This window comes from Bos grunniens, chromosome 7 (assembly GCF_055505025.1).
Source record: "Bos grunniens cultivar Pamir isolate PY7600 chromosome 7, Bosgru_T2T1.0, whole genome shotgun sequence".
Lineage (NCBI taxonomy): Eukaryota > Metazoa > Chordata > Mammalia > Artiodactyla > Bovidae > Bos > Bos grunniens.
Genome location: NC_141171.1, coordinates 16,774,819 through 16,792,181, shown reverse-complemented (window position 1 = coordinate 16,792,181; position 17,363 = coordinate 16,774,819). Strand labels below are relative to the sequence as shown.

Here is a 17,363-nt window from a genome sequence, read left to right as displayed (position 1 = left end):
TGACTCCCCCACCTCAGTCAGGCTCAGACCAAGACCCTCCAAACAATCACCAAGGGTTGCTTCACTGCCCACCGCACCCTCCTGCTTGGCATACCCCACTCAGACCCCAGGAACTCTAAGCTATGGTTCTCTAGCTCAGATTTTCCCTCCAGCATTTTGAGCCCTCTCCCACCTCTAACTCACAGGAGAAAGAGAGTCATTCAGGGGGGTTGACAAGAACTTTATTTACCGTTACAGGACAGGATACTGGGCTTTGGAAGGGATGAAGAACCAGTGGGGGAAATATTTGACGGCGGTGTTAGCCCAGCCAGTTCTATGGCTGAACCCCTCCTTGTACAGTTGGGCTTCGTCTATGAGACCCCCACTGTATCAAGCATGTTAAGGCCACTGCACATTGGCTCAGGGACCTTCCACCGTGGCAAGATCCTCATGACAATACAGGGCCAGACCAAGCAGGATTGAGAGTCTGGGGGCTCACCGAGGTCTGGCGTGTCCCCTGCCTGCCAGGCCTCTACCTTGCCACCTGGCGCAGAAGCTCCAAGGGTACCAGGAACGGGTTCAGGGGGCACACCCCAGCCGCTTGCCAAGAGGATATGGGCTGGCTGGAGCCAGCATTCTCAGGGGCCTGAGGGCTGGCCTGGCCAGTCTCCTCCTGACCCCTGGAACCTGCCCCGCTATCCTCAGTTCCCGACGCCAGGCCCCCACTGGCAAGGTCGCGCTGGGGGGCCGTCAGATGTCGGTACATACCCGACATGTGTTGAACCAGGGTGGCGCAGGGCAGACGGGACAACTCCTCAGGAAGCGCCATGAGCAGGTCAAGGACCACAGCGGACTCTGGTGAGGGATGGAAAGGGGATGAGTCGGGAGAGGGGTGCTGGCCACCAAAGAACCCACCCCCAGAGTGCCGGCCCTGCCCTCCTCACCAGCTGCGGAAAGCTCAGGGCCCTGGCCACCGCGGGAGACGGATGATAGGTACGTGTAGATCTTTTCGAAGTCCACAGAAAAGTCTCCCTCAGCAGACTGGCCAGCCAGGGACTCGGAGGATGCCTCAGGAGCAGGGCCTGGTGTCTTGGGAGTGGAGCCAGGAACCTCACCCCCTCCGGGGGCCTTGGGGGCGGGGCTGGAAGCCTCAGGACCCAGGTCCTCCTGTCCTCCAGGGGCTCTGAGGAGCAGTGGCTTTCCACAAGCCTGCGTGGGCTTGGAGGGCACTGAGTGCAGGAGGCTGACGGGCTCTGTGGCAGCGATGGCGAGCACCTGGCAGGCAGAGAAAGATCAGGGAAGGAAGGGCAGAAGTGTCCCCATGGGTTGCTCCCCTGCCCTGCAGGAGACAACCTTCAAATCCTCCCTCCCACCCTGAGGAAGGCTGAGAGGGTGGACATGGAGGCTAGGGTGACCAGTAACAGGCCAGAATCACAGAGCTGGCAAAGGGAAGGGATCCAGGTCCAGCGTAGACTCATATATACGATCCTGTCCTCCGGGACACCCCCATCCTGCCTGGGGGGGGATGGCTATACCTGTGAGAAAGCCACAGTAAGCGCCTCCTCCAGTGGGCCTGTTATCTTCTCAGCCAGATCCATCCACACCTGGGTGGAACAAGCAGAAGATACTTAGGGATCAATTCTCAGGAGTCCCCCATACCCTACCCCTCCCTGGAGCTCCCCTGTCCAGATTATCCCCCGGAACTCCCACCTCATTCCCCAGGGGCCAGCCCTGGGGAACCTTGCCCCATCTCACCTCGATGGGAGCTGGGGTCTGTGTTTCCCAACGCCTTGGACCCTTTGGGCCACCTGGATGTATCCTCTGAATGGCCTCCCGGGCCACTCGGCCCTTGAGCTGCCGGATAAAGTCCTGGATCTGCGAAGTAAGAAGAGGCCAAATGGACCTTCTAGAAGCCCAGGGCTAGGCAGTCCTGCCTGTTCCAGGGCTAGCCACTGCTCCCTAGCCTCCCACTGGCCAGGGGTTGAGGGTCATAGGGACTGTGCCCAGGGTTCTCGGGCCAAGGCCCTAGGCATGACCAGCTACCTGACAAAGATATAAGGCCCTGGCCGGTTCTGGCTCCTCCCCGCAGCCACAGCCCACATCCATGGTTAAGTACTATCCTAGTCACCTACCCGCTTCTTCCACTACGCTCTATTTCCCTGACTCTCACTTCTTGACTCCCATTTCAATCTCATTCATTCCCGTCCAGTCCCGCTGCGACCTGCCACCCATTCTGGGAAGTGAAGGAAAGTGTTCGTCGCTCAGTCGTTGCCGACTCTTAGCGACCCCATGGACTGCAGCCCTTCAGGCTCCTCTGTCCATGGAGTTCTCCGGGCAAGAATACTAGAGTGGGTAGCCATTCCCTTCTCCAGGGGATCTTCCCGACCCAGGGATCGAATCGGCACCGTCTGCATTGCAGGCAGATTTCTTCACCATTTGAGCCAGCAGGGAAGACCCATTCTGGGGCCTTCTTTCAAACTCGGAGCTCGCCCCGCCCCTAAATTTTGCCTTCGCTCCGCCTCTCAGACTTCGGCGACACGGCCTCCTCCTCGCCCCGCCCCTCGACTCACTCTGTCCCGCCCTCACCCCGCCCTCAGCTTCTCGCAGCCACACAAGGCCCAGCCTTGCACTAGTCCCGCCTTCTCCGGCGTTCTTCCGGTTCCTCAACCTCGGCCTCGTCCCCGCCTCACCCTCGACCGGCCCACTCCACGGCCCCGCCCCCAAGCCTCACTTTCGTTCAGCCCACCCTCAGGCCCCGCCCCTATGCCAGCCCCGGACACATCCTAGCCCCGCCTCCAGCCTTGCTCCCATCTCGGGACTCTTCTCACCTCCGTATTGCTCCGGCCCGGTAACTCTCGGGCCAGCTCGGCGGCGTCCAGCTCTGGTTGGCCCTGTCGCGCCTGCAGTAGTCGTAACAACTGCCGCTTCTCGCTGGCTCTCCAGGCCGCGGGGCCAGTCACCTCCACCAGATAGCGCCTCGGGATCGCTCGCCGCCGCTGCGGTGGCTTCATGCCGGTGAGCCGGGTGAGGGCCTCGGCGTCGTTCCGGAGTGTTTCCTTGGTGGGCGGGGTTACGGCGGCCTCTGGGTCCAAAAGACTCCGCGCGGAAGCAGACTTGGATGGGGGCGTGGCTCTGCGTTTGCAGGCCGTAAGGAACGGCCTACCCCGGAAGCGATGGGGACTGGTATCTAACTGAAGCTAAGGCAAACGAGACCCCACCGCCCGCATTCTCTCATTCGTGAACTGGAGCCGAGACCTTAGATCTCATCCCTTCCCTCCATTCCAGGAATAAGTCTTGTGAAACTCCTGTTATGTGCTTTGTAGCCAAGAACCTCAGCTGTGGGGTCGGATAGCCCAGATTGGTGATTTAAGTGATGTGGCCTTGCCGAGCCTGTTTCCTCAGCCGTAAAATGGAGCTAAAATCCCGCCTTTGTCTATGCTCTGAGGAGGGTGAGGTCAGGCAGGAGGGATTTAAGGACCTTAAGGCAAGACGGAGAGGAGCTTGGAGCAGAGACTTGAGCTCGAGGTCTTAGGAAGGGCAGGGTCCGGGCGGTGGGAGTGGAGCGCGGAGAGACTTTGAGAAGGCCGGTGAGCTGGCAGGTTTGGAGGAGGAGACGAGGCTATTTAAGCTGGTGGGATTGGGTGTTCCCTTTTGTTAGGGATAAAATGCCCGTGGGCGGTATCTGCACACGTGTATAAGGGCCTCAAAGCCCCGCCTCAAAGCCCCACCCCTCCAATCTGAACCTCTTCCTGCCCGGAATCCCCACCCCCGCTCCACGCACACGCGCACGCGCGGACTTCAGAAAGCCGCAGTCCAGACCAGAGGTTTATTTTGGGCCCAGGTGGGAGGGTGGGAGAAGCAAGGAGGGCGGGGCGCAGCGATCGTAGTCTCAACGAGTAACGTAGTCCCCCGAGGCGGGCCTGATACGAGGCCGTGGCTGGTTTGTCTTTGGACCCTGCTGGGGGCGCGCCATCTCTGGAAAGAGGCGACTCAGGCTGAGTGGGGAGAGGACACTAAGGCTGGTCACCCTCTTCTCAACCCATCGCCGGCCGCCCCATCATGGCTGGGTGAGAGAGGATGCTAAGTCTGAAACCCGAATTCTCTTTGCCTACTGCCTGTGTGAGGTGTTGAGAACCTTTCTTATGACACTAAAGCCGCAGTCGGCTACGGGTCACCCACTACCTGAGTTCGAATCCCAGTTCCACTAAATTTTTGTGACCTTTAGCAAGTCCATTTCAGAGAGTGCCTCATTTTCCTTTTAATATGGAGATAATAGTAGAAAGTTGTTACAAGGATTAATATGCGTTAATCATTTGGAACTCCGCCTGGCAGAAAGAACGGGCTATGAAGATCATTATCATCCCCTCCCTCCTCCATCTGTGCTAACCGGCCCCACGTTACACTCCCCCTCCTTCCTGCGCCCCAACACTTACCTGCCTCACTGGGGCCTCCTGGGCGGGCGGCCGCTGGGCGAGGCTCTCGGGGGCTGACCGGGGAGTTGGGGCGCTGGAGAAGAGAGGAAGCTGAGAAATAGGGGCTGCGGTGCGCAGGGCCGGAGCTAGGGCGACCCCTGGAGGCTGCTGCGGGCGTAGCGGAGGCCGGTCTAGGGATGTTCAGGGCTAAGCAGGCCGACGCGCTGGAATAGACTGGGGGCCAGGCGGAGATCCCGGAGGGTGGAGATTGGTACCTGAGTGCGCGCACACGAGGCTGAGGCCGGCGGCCACAGCGGCGCCCAGCGCGAAAGCGGCCAACACTAGCGCTACCACCGGCGCGGGCTCCAGGGCCTCCGGCGCCGGCGCGGGAGACTCGGGGCGCACAGCTCTGCCGGGGAAGCCCTTGGGTAGCCCTGTGAGAAGTACAACGCTAAGACTGGAATCAGGCCTCAGATGTCCTCCCCACCCCTCTTCTGGACCCCAGAGATCTCCCCGCTCACTGGGGGGCAGCCGTGGCACGGTCACCACGATGGGCTGCGTCAATGTGTGCAGGTGGGGGCTGTCAGCACCCAGGCTCTCATCGCTGCCACTGCCGGCGCCTGCGCACGCCTCATCCTGAGGCAGACACTGCAAGGAGAGGGGGCACAAGAGACGGGAATGTCAGGGGCCGGACTCCATGGACTGGGCCGCAGGCAGATCTAAGTGTCTAGCACTCTGTTGCAACCAGGGATCGCATCACTAGAACCCTGGAAATCTGGCCCCTTCGGAAGTCTCTGCCCCCAACCCCTGCCTGAGACCCAGTACCTACTCCCAGTTTCGAGATACCACCGCCCCCAGGTCCAAAAGCGCCCAGATGCCCAAACCCTAAGGAGTTTCTCCCTCGGATGTCAGAGGCACTCGCCCGACCCCTGATGGGCCCGGGAGCCCACGTTCCCGGTCCTGCGCTCCTGCGCCCGCGCACCGGGGACAGTGGAGGCAGCGTCAAAGGCGCAGGCGTCCAGCGGGCTTGGCGGAGGCGGCGGCGGCGGCAGCGACTCAGTTGGCAGTGCAGGAACTGCACAGAGGCGTTGAAGACCGGGCGCAGGCGGAAGCTGAAACGCGCAGGACGGGCGGCACCGAGGAGCGGCCGCGGTGGCGGGAAGGTGACCGAGGAGTCGGCGGAGCAGCCCCCGCGCAGCAGCGCCAGGGCGGGGCCCAGGGCCGGGCGCGAGGAAGGTGTTACGGAGCAGCCGTGCAGGGCCAGGCCCCAGCGTGGGGAGGGACGGGCCAGGGCCGCCTGGGGGGCGGGGTCGCCGTCAGGATCGGCAGCCCTCACCGGCCCTCACCCGGCCTCCGTGCGTCCCGCGTCTACCTGCACAAACACGCGGCTGTCCCCTGGGACCTCGAGCGGCCCCGCACGGCGCGGGAAGGCGTCCTCCGCGTCTGACAGCTCCAGAGTGAAAAGGGGTCGGCGCAGCCAGGGCCCGGGCGCCGCAGGGAACGGGGGCTCTGGCGGGGAGAAAGGGCGGCACAGGACAGGGAGGACGCGCTGTCTCTTGGTTCCCCCAGCCAACCTCCCCGCCTCCCCTGCCTTCTTTGGAAGACGGATGCGGTTGTGGAGGATTCACCTGCGCTCGGCTCTGTGCCTCATGCCTTCAGCCATAAAGCTGCCGTGATGTACCCCCTGGAGACCCCCAGGGCGTTCCAGCCCAGCCCCTGAGCCTGGACGCAAAGCTGCACCTTCCTGGGGAGGCACCCCTTTTCCCAGACCCCGTCTTCTTCACCTGCAGTGGGCAAAGGATCCCTGGCGGGGAAGGGGAGCTGAAGGGCGCCTGGCAGTGGATGGTCTGGGTGAGCGCAAAGGTCCTCCCCTACCCCCACCCACCCAGGACCAGGGACTGCTTTGGGGTCATAGCAGGGCTGTCTAAGGGGGACGATGCTGACCCCACCCTTTCCTTTCTACGAGTTGGGGAGAACAGCAAGGTGGTCTTCCTCCAGCCGTTTCGGCACCATGGAAGCCTAGCCTGGCCACCAGGGTCTGGGGCTTTTCCCCATGTCTGGTTCCTCACTTCTGGACTGAGGGCAGCAGCAGCAAAGGAAATAGGCACCGGGGAGCCCCTACTGGGGTGTGTGATCACCCTGCTACCCCCATCTGCCTTCAGGAGGCACTCAACTGTGTTCTCAAAGGATGGTATCTAAACGCGCACCGTTCCTAAGATCATTTGTACAGACCACTCCCCTCCCACAGCCCTTGGCCTCACCATGGCTGCTGGGGACTTTGAAGTTGGGGATCCAAGACAACCTGGAATGGGGGGTGGGGAGACCCCACCTTCCACCCTCCCACTCCCATTCCCCCAGGCAGGGTAGATGAGAGGCTGCTTGAGATAGGGCAGCACAGGAATGGGGGTGTGCTGGGCCATGTCCCCTTGCCTGTACATACCAGCTGGCTCGCTGGGCAAGGCGGTGGTCCCTGAGAGCAGGGCCAGCAGCAGGAGCACGGTGCTCAGCATGCTGGCCTGGCTGAGGTGACAGCGTACAGGGCTGGTGGCAGAGGCACCAGCCAGGCAGCACCCACACCCAGGAGGTGGGCAGGCGGCCCTGTCCTTGGCTGGGTGGCCACTTCCGGAGGCAAGGAGCGGGGGCGGCAGACGGTTGGGTCGACATCGGAGCTGGCGCCCAAGGCCTGCCAGGGATTAAGGGCTCTCCCACCGGACCTGTGGCTATCAGATTAGGGGGAGGTCCCACACACTGGACATTAAATATGCAGCAAGTCACTACAAACTACCCCTCTGGCCCCCAGCCCTGCCTCCCCTCACTGCATAGGCCTCCTCCACTTAGATGGCCCCCAGCCCACTTCCAAGGTCAGGCCTCAGGATCCCTTCCCCTTTTCCCACCTTGCTGCCAGGCTCAGGACACACGCCACAGACTCAGTGGAAGAAAAGGGAGGGGTTTTATTCTCAAGCGTCTAAGGATTTACAAACGAGGGCATTTTGTTTTAAAAAGGGATGGGGCAATACTGGCGGCCTGAGGAGCGGTGGTGGGCCGATGGGCTAGGCCAGGCCGCCCCAGGCCCCTGGCTGCCCACTCTGCCCTCTGCCTGGTTGAGAGGGGGTGGCTGGTGGCTGGTGACTGGGGGGCGGGGGAAGGGAGACATGGGAGAGGAAGAGGGGAAGGAGAGGCTCCCATTTAACACTGAAGGGGAAGGGGGACACAGGTGGACACTCACACACAAAACAGAAAATAAAGTTAAATAAAAGTTAAACCCAGGCAGCTGGCCTCAGGCCTGTGCGGGCCCTCGGGCTGGCCACGCAACCTTCCTGGCTACCCAGAAAGGCCCCTGGCAAGGGAGGGCGGAGGCCATGCCTACTGGCCCCACACCCTGCCCCCCTCCCCTCACAAAGGGGACAGGAGCAAGAAAAGGTGGCCACCCCCTGGGGCGGGGGACAAAGATGACTTTGAGTACTTTTTAAACATGCGGCGTTTTGTGACTATCCTAGTAGTAACTAGATTCGGTGAGATAAATGGAGGTACAGTGATGCCTAGTCTAGATTGCTTCAGCTACATCCAGCGAGGTTCCTCACCTTTGGTGTTGGTTGATTTTTGTGGTTTTTCTGGGGTTTTGTTTTTTCCTTTTTTTTTTTTTTCCTGTTAACGTTATTTTGTTCTACTGTCCACTTGATTCGCATGCATCACCACCAACAAGGAAACACAGTCCCTCTTGCTCTGGCTGCTTGCTGCCCAGGGCCCCATGGACGCCAGGGCCTCAGGGTGGGCTGGGGACTGGCCAGCTCCGGGTGAGTCGAGGGGCACTCGTGGGCCACTACGAGGGCGTGACTGCCTGCACACGCCCAGCCCTTGGCCTGCTCCCACCTCTGTCCCTGTCAACACATCCTCGAACCCCCACATCCAATCTGTGCACCCTCATCCCTGCCTCCCGGGGCCCCATGGACCCCCTCCTGTCACCCGTTCCCTCCGCCACCTCCCTGCCACACCAGCGCCGGCTGCCTTCCACCACGCCCCGCGCCTACTGTCCCTGAAGGCCACCCTGTGTGGCCACGGCCCCTTGGGCTTCCTCCATACCCCCTGAGGTCCTCCGCTCACCCCTGCAAACTTGGCCAGTCTCCAGCCCTGAGGGAGGAGCAACCCCCCACCCCCAGAGCCCACCTTTGGGACTAGTCTCTCCCGGGTGGTAGCATGAGCCCCCACGGCTCAGCCCCCAGCCCAGCCCCCCAGTACCCACAGCGGTTCGGGGGGCTGCCGCCACAAGCAGCTAAACACGACTTTGGTAAAAGTTTCTGAAGGTACCAACAAAGCCCATGAGAACAAGCTCTTCTCCTCCCCCCACCCCCAAACACCCCACCAAGTACAATAAAATACAATAAACTCCAAAAAGGACCCCCTGAGATCAAAGAGAGAGAGAGAGACCAGCCCGGGTCCGGCTGCAGTCACAATGTCCAGCCCGCCTGCCGGGGGAAGGGCGCCCGCCAACTGGCTCATCACTGGCCAGAGACCTAAGTGGACCCAGGGGTCCCCGCCAGGGGTGGCAGGGCCTGGGCCAGGAGAGAGGCAGAGGTGGGGAGGGAGACGGGGAAAGCCAGAGAGGTAGAGAGGGAAGTGGCAGAGAGGGAGATGGAGCCAGGGTGCATGTGTGCATGGAGGGGGCGGTGGGGACAGCGCGGTGTGGGAGGGTGCAGGGAATGGCGGCTCTCTCCCGACCCCTGGGGGCCGCCCCAGCCCAGAGGTTACAACTGAATAAATAGCGAGACTGCTCGCGGCCTGCTGTCTTCCGTTCACAGTGTCTGTCGGGGGGGGGGGACGTGTACGGCCGGCTGATCCCAGGACGGGAAAGGGCTGGGGCCTGGCAGGCCCATCTGTCCACGGCTGGTGGGCAGGGAGTCGGGGGTGGGTCGGCGCCCCCTACTATCTGTCCTCAGCCCTCGTTGGCCATCCGGGTCCCAAGGCTCCCCTGGTGGGCAGCTGGGGGACTGTGCAGGGAAGGGGGGGCCTGAGGCCGCGTCCCCCAGCGGGCCGGCCGCCACCGTGCGGCTACCTGAAGAAGGGCAGGTGGTGCTGGCTCAGGACCCCGCTTGTCCTCGGTGACTCGGTCTTCGCCATGACATCCTTGAACCAGGACGCCACATCCACCTCCAGCGTCTCGTAGCGCTTGATGAAGCTGTGTTCCTGGGGGCCCAAGCGGGTGGGGCTCAGGACCAGGGTGTCTGTTCCCTGGCCGCCTGGCCTCCAGTGGGGCAGGGGTTTTCGGATGGGGGCTGGGAGGGGTCCTGGGTACTCACAAGTAGCTTATTATACTTTGGTCTCTTCCTGTGATCTTTAGTAAGGCTAAAGAGAGACAGAGAAAGGAGAGAAATGAGAGCCGGGAGGAGGGGCCTGGCTGCCCACCCCACTGAATCAGGGCTGCTGGATCTGCAGGCCGGAGCCCATTTCCTCGCTCCCCCAAGCCTTGTGCTGACAGAGAGGCCAGGGTTGCACTCAGGCCCCTTATCTCTGACAAAAGCCTGACACACACAGTGAGACGCCCACGGGAGAAGTAGGTAGGTGGGGGGATAGGTAGATGGGTGGGCTTCCTACCCACTCCCACCCAGAAAGCTCCTGTGTGGACACCCTGCTCAATGGTGTGGGACCCTCTGAGCTCTCAGTCCTGGGACACCTGTGCTCATTCACAGTTCCCTGGTGAAGGCCAAGGACCACCTTGCCAAATACCCCAGGGCTAGGGGTTCCCTGTGGCTGAGTTTGGACGCAACTCTTAGCCCCTAGGGCTTGGGCTCTGGCTCCAGTCTGCAGCCCCCAACCCCCATCCCAAGGGGCCCTTTGCCCCACCCCAGTGGCCTAAGCTCAGGGTCACATCTGACCTCGCCCTGCCTTCCAGACTGGAGGGCAGGGCTGGGGGTGCTCACCAGTCTTTGACGAAGGACTGGAAGTCCCCCGAGAAGCCCATGTGTCCGGGCAGGAGCGGGGGCTCCTCTTGGAGGACTTTGGTGAGGACCTCAAAGTCTGTCTTGCAGTTCTTGTAGGGGAACTGTCCTGTCGCCAGCTCCACCTGGGAGAGAAACGGGCAGGGCTGGGCCGGCCAGGGAGGACAGGGCCCTGCCCTTTCTGCTGCCACTGCCTGCCTCCGGGCCCCGAGAAAACCCAGCCTCCAAAAGCCGGGGCCCCAACTCACCAAGGAGATGCCCAGGCTCCACACATCGGCCCGGATGTCGTAGTCGGGCTTGGTGGGATCCGGGGGGTCGATGCGCTCAGGCTGCCGGTGGGAGGTGGGAGAGGGTGATGGACGAGCCCTGGGGCCGGGGTGGGTGCACCACCCCTCCCGCCGGCACCCCCGGGCCCCCTACTTACTGCCATGTAGGCGGCACAGCCCGCACTCCGCGTTTTGGCTTTGGAGTCGACCAGGCGGCCGCTGATGCCGAAGTCACAGAGCTTGATCTGGCCCCGCTCGTCCAGCAGGATGTTGGAGGGCTTGACGTCACGGTGGATCACGCCATGCTTCTCCTTCAGGTAGTAGAGCGCCTTCACAATCTGCAGTGTGGGCAGCGGAGGACACCGATCGGTGACGTGGAGGCCGAGGCTGGGGGGCACCTGCCTGCCCACCTGCGCCCTCCAGGCCACTCACTGCCACCGTCATCTTGCCCAGGATCCGCTCGGGGATGGGGCCCTGCATCCGCTTCTTGAGCTTCTCCGCGCACGTGCCCATGAGCTCCATGGCGATGAAGACGTCCGTCTGCAGGGACAGCAGTGGCTGTACCCCTCTGCCCACCCGACAGGCTCAGGGCCCGGGGGAGGAGATGGGAGGATTGGGGGAAGCCCTCGTCTCACGTTGGTGATGAAAGTCCCGAAGCACTGCACAATGTAGGGGCAGTCGTGGCTCTTGAGCACCACGTCCAAATCCATGAGGATCCTCTTGTTCTCCTCCTTATTCCCCGAGCGCCGCATTTGCTGCATGGGACAGCCGAGGGCTCAGTGCTGAGCCTGGGGCACAGGGCCGCCATGGGACATGGAGGGGGTTGCGCTCCCATGGGCAGGGCGGGGTGGGCTCACCTTGACAGCGATGACGTGCCCCGTCTTCCGGAAGCGCATCTTCCACACCTGGCCGCAAGTGCCGCTGCCCATCTCCCCCAGGTTCTCCAGGTCATTGATCTCCGCCTGGTAGCGCTGGCAAGGAGAGTCAGGGCTGGGGATCCAGCGGGCCTCTGACCTCACCCCCGGCCCACATCTCCCAGCTGTGTCCCGCCCGCCCTCCCTGGGGCCGCCAAGGGAAGTGCGTTAGGTTACCTGGCCCCCGATGGTCAGGTAGCCCGTCTGTTTCATGATCTCCTGCAGCTTCTGGTCAATCTCGATGCTGAAGGGAGAGGGAGTGGGTGCCGGTGGAGGGGGGTCCTGACCAACGTGAGGTGACCCCAGCCCCCAACACGCAGGGGGTTCCACAGAGCTCACCAGCACCACCCTGAGGCTGGCCCTGCGCCCCCTGACCTCCTGACCATCCCCCAGGCGGCTCACCTCTCCATGCTGCGGGGTGTGAACAAGGTTGAAGGCAGCCCCAGCATGTGGCGGGGCCGGGCGGGGGGCGTGGGGTGCTGTGGGGAGCTCTCGGAGGACGGTGAGCGGCTGCCCCCATCGTTGGCCAGTGGGAGCTGCAGGGCTGGGGGGTGGTGAGAACCAGGGGTGGGGAGGGGGTTAGCTCCCGGCTGGCCCCAGCTGCAGGCCCTGGCGCCCCTATCCTTCCCTCCCCGGTATCCCTCAGGTGGGCCAGCACAGCCCCCAGCCCTGGCGGACAGGGAGTGCCCCGCTCCTAGACCACTCTCGGGGTGCTTTCTCCCAGCCCCCCTGACTGGGAAGAGCTTGCAGTGGGCTGGTGGGGGAAGAGTGGTCCCCAGAGGCTGAGGGTTCACCCCAAGTATTCCCTGATAGAGAAAGGAGGCCCTGAGGCTGCTAGTGGATCTCAGGCAGGTAGGCCGCCCCTACCCTGGGGCCCCTTCCTCCCCACTCTGCCCAGGAAGAGGCTCAGGGCCACCACCCCCACAAAGTGGCAATGCTAAACTGGGGAGAGAGTGGGTGAGGAACCCAGGCTTCCAGCTGCCTTGCCTGTTCTGTTTCAGGGTCAGGGAGGGCTGCCCTCTGGCCAGCAGACTCTGTGAGCCTCCGGCCCGGCCTGCAGAGGTGGGGCCAATGAGGCCAGGGCAGGAGCCCAGGCTGGACCTGTGTCCTTCAGGTGAAGGGAGCCAGGTGACCCAGCCCCTCCAGGGGCCGGCAGGGCTCCAGGGACAGGCCAGGCCAGGTGGGGAGGTTGGTTCTTTCCAGAAGCCTGCATGCGGACAGCTTGGGCATGCTACAGGCAGGCGGGCAGGCAGCGGGCAGGCAGCGGGCACCCCAGGATGGGCAGGCGGCGTTAGGGGATGGGGGGGTGGGAGACAGACAGATGGGAGCTGAGACTTGGGGCCCAGCTGCCCAGAAGAGGCGCTGCAGAGACAGGCCGGAGAGGGGCTAGGGACAGGAGAGCAGGCCCCTGATGGACAGAAGCCTCCTGGCCAGGCAGGCCACAGAGTGGGAGCAGAGGCCAGAGTGGCCCTGGAAAAGATGGACGGCCCTCCAGAGAACCCAGGAACCTCAGAGACCCCGGCACTTGGCCTCCAGAAGGGAGCCCCTGGCTGGGGAGGCCGAAGGCTACAAGCAGCCCCCAGGTCCACCTCCCCTTGGAGAGAGGGCTGGGAGCTGGGCCGGGGGGCGGAGCTTCTCCCCTGCAAGTTCTCCAGGCGCCCGGTGGCGTGGGCCCAGTGGCCAATGGGTACAGACAGATGCAGTGTGGCTCTTGGCGCCCAGGCACTTTTCGTGCCCTGCTGGCCTACGATCTTGGTCGCAGCCAAAGCGAGGAGCAGACCTATGAGGCTGGCCTGCCAGTCCCAGGAGGGCATGGCGAGAGTGATGGAAGAGCTCTGGGAGCCTGAGGACGTGGCTGAGCCCAGTCCCCTCCACTGGCCCAGAGGCCTCTCCTCCAGTGCCCTCCCTGCTCTACCACGGCCAGAAGTCTGGTCCTAAACCCTCCCTCTCTGGCTGGACACCCTCCAGGGCTCCCAAAGACCCTCAAGCTCTGGGACCCTGCATCCCTGGCAGGCTCCCTGGGTGAGGACCACGTCCCTCCCCTCCCCAGGCCTCTCTGTGCCCTGTCGCCCCCACCCCCAACCCCTCACACAGTCCACCGGGCCCTCTGAAGGCTCCCCCAGAGCCCGGGGCCAAGGCAGCTTGTGGGGGGAGAGAGGCTTCCAGCCGGTCCCACAAACTGAAACACGGCAGGTGTTTAAGAGGGGCCGGTGCAGGATGGCTAAGGGGGGTAAGGCCGGGGGAGGTATACAAAGGCCCTGAGAACAGAGATCACACAGGTGGTGCCGGGCCCACGGCAGGTCAGGAAGGCCAAATGAGAGCAAGAGACTGAAGGGGAGAGAAAAAAGAGGATGAATGAGCAAGGATGAGAGAAGACACAGGGCGGTGGGGTGGGGTGGAGCATGCAGCCTGCCAGGCTGTCAGTGAGCACACACACGTACACACACAGGACATGACACAAACCCACAAACACGTGCAGACAACACGCCACGGGACCCCCAATAGAGCCAACTCTCCCTCATGTTCTTACACACACACACACACGCCACAGGGCCCCCAACAGAGCCAACTCTCCCTCATGTTCTTACACACACACACACACACACACACTTCCCAACCCAGTCCTATTCCACACACAAGGATCAATGAGGCCAGCCGGCCCCCCCATCCCCCACCTTCCCCACAGGCACATCTGGCTGCCTCTTGGGCCCTGAGGGGCTGTTTCCTCTACTTCCACTCCTGTGCTCCCCACCTCCCAGGAGACTTTGCTCAAATGCCACCTTCTCCCCAGGCTTCCCGACCACCGCACCCCCCCCCCCATCCCCCAACCCTGCAGAATCCATGACCCTGCTTCACTGGGCCTTTCCTCCAAGGCACGGGGCCTCTTCCACTTCTCCCTGCCCGGAGGACCCCCCAACCCCCACGGCCTCCCACCCCCAGGGGAGCACCAGCCCCTGGAACAGACACGCTCAGTCCAGGCCTAGCACTGCTCAGCACAGGGTGGGGGGTGACATGGGTCCGCTGAGCTGATGAAGTGGATCGGCAGGTAGGGAGCCCAACCTTCCCTCCCTCCACTCACATACATGTACATGCACACGCACACACACACACACGCCTGCAGGCACACGCACGGACACTCGGGACCCCCTCAGCAGGCGACAGACTCCTGGCAGGTGAGGGAGTCTGTTTCCTCCTGTGGGGAGTCCAAACCTGAGCCCGAGAGGAACAGAGGAGCGGGAGGTGACAGGATACGGAGGAAGTGGCCGGGTGGGCCAGACACTGACCACGTGGCTGGAGAGAGTGAGGGTGGGATGGGGGGATGCACACGCACACACGGAGCATGAGGGGGTGGGGAGGAGGGATGGCATTCTGCGGCTGGGGCAGCGGTTAGGTCAATGGTGCAGAGATCCAAGCAGCGATGATAAAAAGGCTGGTACCTGCTCGTTGGGACGGGGCAGGAGCAGGGCTTAGAGTGATCACAATAACTGGATGGGGAAAAGGAAGAAAAAAAAAGAAAAACAACACCACGATAAATCACAACAGAAGCAACTGATTTGTCCAAAAGAAAGGAAAATCAAATCATAACAAGGAGGAAGGGGGAGGCACGCGGCACCAAAGTGCAGAGAACAACAGATGGGAGGGCTGAGAGGATGGGATGGAGCTGACAGACACAGGCGCCAGGAGGGGGCTCCCCGGGGCATGTTCTCCGTGGGCCTCCCTGTGCCTCCTGCCCATCTGGGACAGCCACCCCACCAGGCATCCCAGGCCCTGCCCAGGCCTGTCTCATCCACGCTGGGGCTGGAGGGGGAGCAGCACTGAAGAGCCTGGTGGGGACCCTCCAGTCCTGGCTGGGCTTCCTACCCCAGGCAGAGTCTAACACAGCACTGCTGCCTCAGGGTTCTTCCTGGGACCCTAGAGACCCCTCCCCACTCCAGTCAGGAACCCACACGGACCAAGGGCAGAAAAGGGAGGGTAGGGAGTGGGCCATACATGAGAATGGGGGGTGACGAGGGAGTGGTGGGAGTACCCAGATGAAGAGATATCTTCCCTACCTCTCAAGATGACCCGACAGGGAGCTACATAATCCACAAGAGTCATATCAGAGAGGTTAACAAGAAGGGGAATTTGCTGGGTCAAGAGGGACACAGAAAGCACGTGTGGGAGGGGACTTCCCTGGTGGTCCAGTGGTTTATATTCTGCACTTCCAATGCAGGCAGGGGGCACGGGTTCCATCCCTGGTTGTGGAACTAAGATCCCGAATACCACAAGAAGTGGCCAAAAAGTAATGTAAAGAAAAGAAAGTATGTGTGGGGAATGCTCTTCATCAGGTCAGTAGGAAGGGGGAAAATCTGACTCCCTGTGAGCTTCGAGGATATGGGGAAGGGTTCCGTAGGACGTTACGAGCAGACTAGATGTTGCATGGTGATCCCGGGCCAAGTGCGGGTGTTGAGGGGCAGCTCTTGACGCCAGAGGACAGGATTCCGGAGAGACAGGCACTGAGATCATGGGATCACAAAGTAGCGGTACGTGTACAGCCTGGGATGCCCAGATAGCCTCAGACTGGCCTCAGGTGTCCCTGGGCTATGTGTGGAAGGGGGAGTCACTTGATTCAAGATGACAACGTTGCCACGCTTGGAAGCTGCGTATTTATTTCTGGAGAATCCAGAAAGATGGTGGCAGTGAAACTAGTCCGCGGAGTATGAGGAGGGAGCCTGGCTTAGGTGGGTAAAAAGGTAGGTAGGAGGGAGCCTGCTGAACTAGTGACAAGATCCTGAAGCGGGGAGAAGGGAGCACTAGACACAATCACAGGGGCAGTTATATATGGTCCAGCGACGTCAGGTGTCCCCAGGTCAGCTGCACTTGTGTCAGCTGCTGAACCCGGCTGACAAGGACCAGGTGGCGGGGGAGGGGACCTCTTGACAGTCTCTGAGATGGCGACAGTGGAATCAGTTGGTGAAAAGGGATGTGTACACGTATACGGAGGAGCTGGATGTGGTCACGGCTGCATGGAGTAGGCGCACCAAGGCTTAGAGCAGGTGACAGAGGCTCCGAGGTTCCCGGTGATTGGGGGCGGGTCATCAGATGGAGGGCCTCGCCCTGGAGCCGGTAACTAGGTTCCCAGGCCCCATTAGGGGGAACCCCGAGGCAGGGTGAGGACTGACGGGGAGCTCACGGGCCCCACGCCCCCCGGGTCACCGTGACCCTCTCCCCGCGGGCCGACAGCGGGGAGCCGGGCGGAGAGGAGGAGCAAGAGCGCCCCGGAAGCGGGGGCGGGGCCTGGTGGCGGGGGCGGGGCCTCCCGCGGCGCGCGCCCCGCCCCGCCCGCCCCCTCCCCCACGCCGCCGTGCTTACTGGGCCTGGGCCGCTGGGGGCTGATATCCAGGTTGAGGTCGATCCTCCGCCGGGCCTCGCGGTTCTCCTGCTTTAGCTTTGCTTCCAGGCGGGACAGCTTCTGCTCCAGGGAGGACGCCGCCATCTTCCCCGCCGCCGCCGCCGCCGCGCACCGCCCGGCCGCCCGTCAGTCCGGCAGACAAACACCGCACTGCGCCTGCGCTTGGATGACCCCGCCGAGCCGCCGTCTCGCTCTGCAAGGCGCATGCCCGGGGCGCGCACCCGCCCTCCCCGCGTGCGAACCTCCGCGCGTGCGTGCTTCATCCCAGCCGGAGGGATGACGCCTCCTAGAGCTCGCGAGTAGCAGCGTACACATCCTCCCAGTGTGATGCGCATGTGCAAATCCCCTAGAACTCCGGCAGGAGGCGCTGTTTGAAAACCCACTCACCATTCCGTTAAGAGCGGTGGGCGGAGAAAGCAGTGCGCAGGCGTACAGAAGGTGAGACGGAGGGGGTGGGTACGCGCGTG

General features: G+C 62.6%; 3 protein-coding genes across 9 annotated transcripts; all 3 read right to left on the bottom strand.

Moving 5' to 3' along the window:
- Positions 1 to 199: 199 nt before the first annotated feature.
- Positions 200 to 3,045, bottom strand: SNAPC2 (small nuclear RNA activating complex polypeptide 2). Its single transcript, XM_086409625.1, has 5 exons — positions 2,808 to 3,045; positions 1,735 to 1,854; positions 1,515 to 1,583; positions 924 to 1,254; positions 200 to 834 (listed from the first exon to the last, which is right to left on the bottom strand). The coding sequence occupies exons 1-5, from the start codon at positions 2,988 to 2,990 to the stop codon at positions 512 to 514; spliced, it is 1,026 nt and encodes a 341-aa protein (XP_086265751.1). The 5' UTR covers positions 2,991 to 3,045; the 3' UTR covers positions 200 to 511.
- On the bottom strand, positions 2,762 to 7,326 carry TGFBR3L (transforming growth factor beta receptor 3 like). 6 transcript variants are annotated; one of them, XM_086409632.1, is made up of 7 exons: positions 6,832 to 7,326; positions 5,764 to 5,900; positions 5,374 to 5,688; positions 4,913 to 5,039; positions 4,667 to 4,825; positions 4,413 to 4,485; positions 3,792 to 3,974 (listed from the first exon to the last, which is right to left on the bottom strand). In XM_086409632.1, exons 1-6 carry the CDS (start codon positions 6,899 to 6,901, stop codon positions 4,418 to 4,420), a joined length of 876 nt encoding a protein of 291 aa, XP_086265758.1. In that variant the 5' UTR covers positions 6,902 to 7,326; the 3' UTR covers positions 3,792 to 3,974; positions 4,413 to 4,417. The 6 variants fall into 6 exon arrangements, with proteins under 6 accessions (XP_086265756.1, XP_086265758.1, XP_086265757.1 ...); XM_086409631.1 differs by having other exon boundaries at positions 3,792 to 3,954; XM_086409630.1 differs by lacking the exon at positions 3,792 to 3,974 and adding an exon at positions 2,762 to 3,571 and having other exon boundaries at positions 4,667 to 5,039.
- MAP2K7 (mitogen-activated protein kinase kinase 7) lies at positions 7,323 to 17,050 on the bottom strand. 2 transcript variants are annotated; one of them, XM_086409623.1, is made up of 12 exons: positions 16,857 to 17,050; positions 14,942 to 14,989; positions 11,907 to 12,048; positions 11,682 to 11,748; positions 11,448 to 11,561; positions 11,226 to 11,345; positions 11,023 to 11,130; positions 10,749 to 10,928; positions 10,573 to 10,653; positions 10,307 to 10,449; positions 9,686 to 9,731; positions 7,323 to 9,572 (listed from the first exon to the last, which is right to left on the bottom strand). In XM_086409623.1, exons 1-12 carry the CDS (start codon positions 16,978 to 16,980, stop codon positions 9,438 to 9,440), a joined length of 1,308 nt encoding a protein of 435 aa, XP_086265749.1. In that variant the 5' UTR covers positions 16,981 to 17,050; the 3' UTR covers positions 7,323 to 9,437. The 2 variants fall into 2 exon arrangements, with proteins under 2 accessions (XP_086265749.1, XP_086265750.1); XM_086409624.1 differs by lacking the exon at positions 14,942 to 14,989.
- Positions 17,051 to 17,363: the final 313 nt, after the last annotated feature.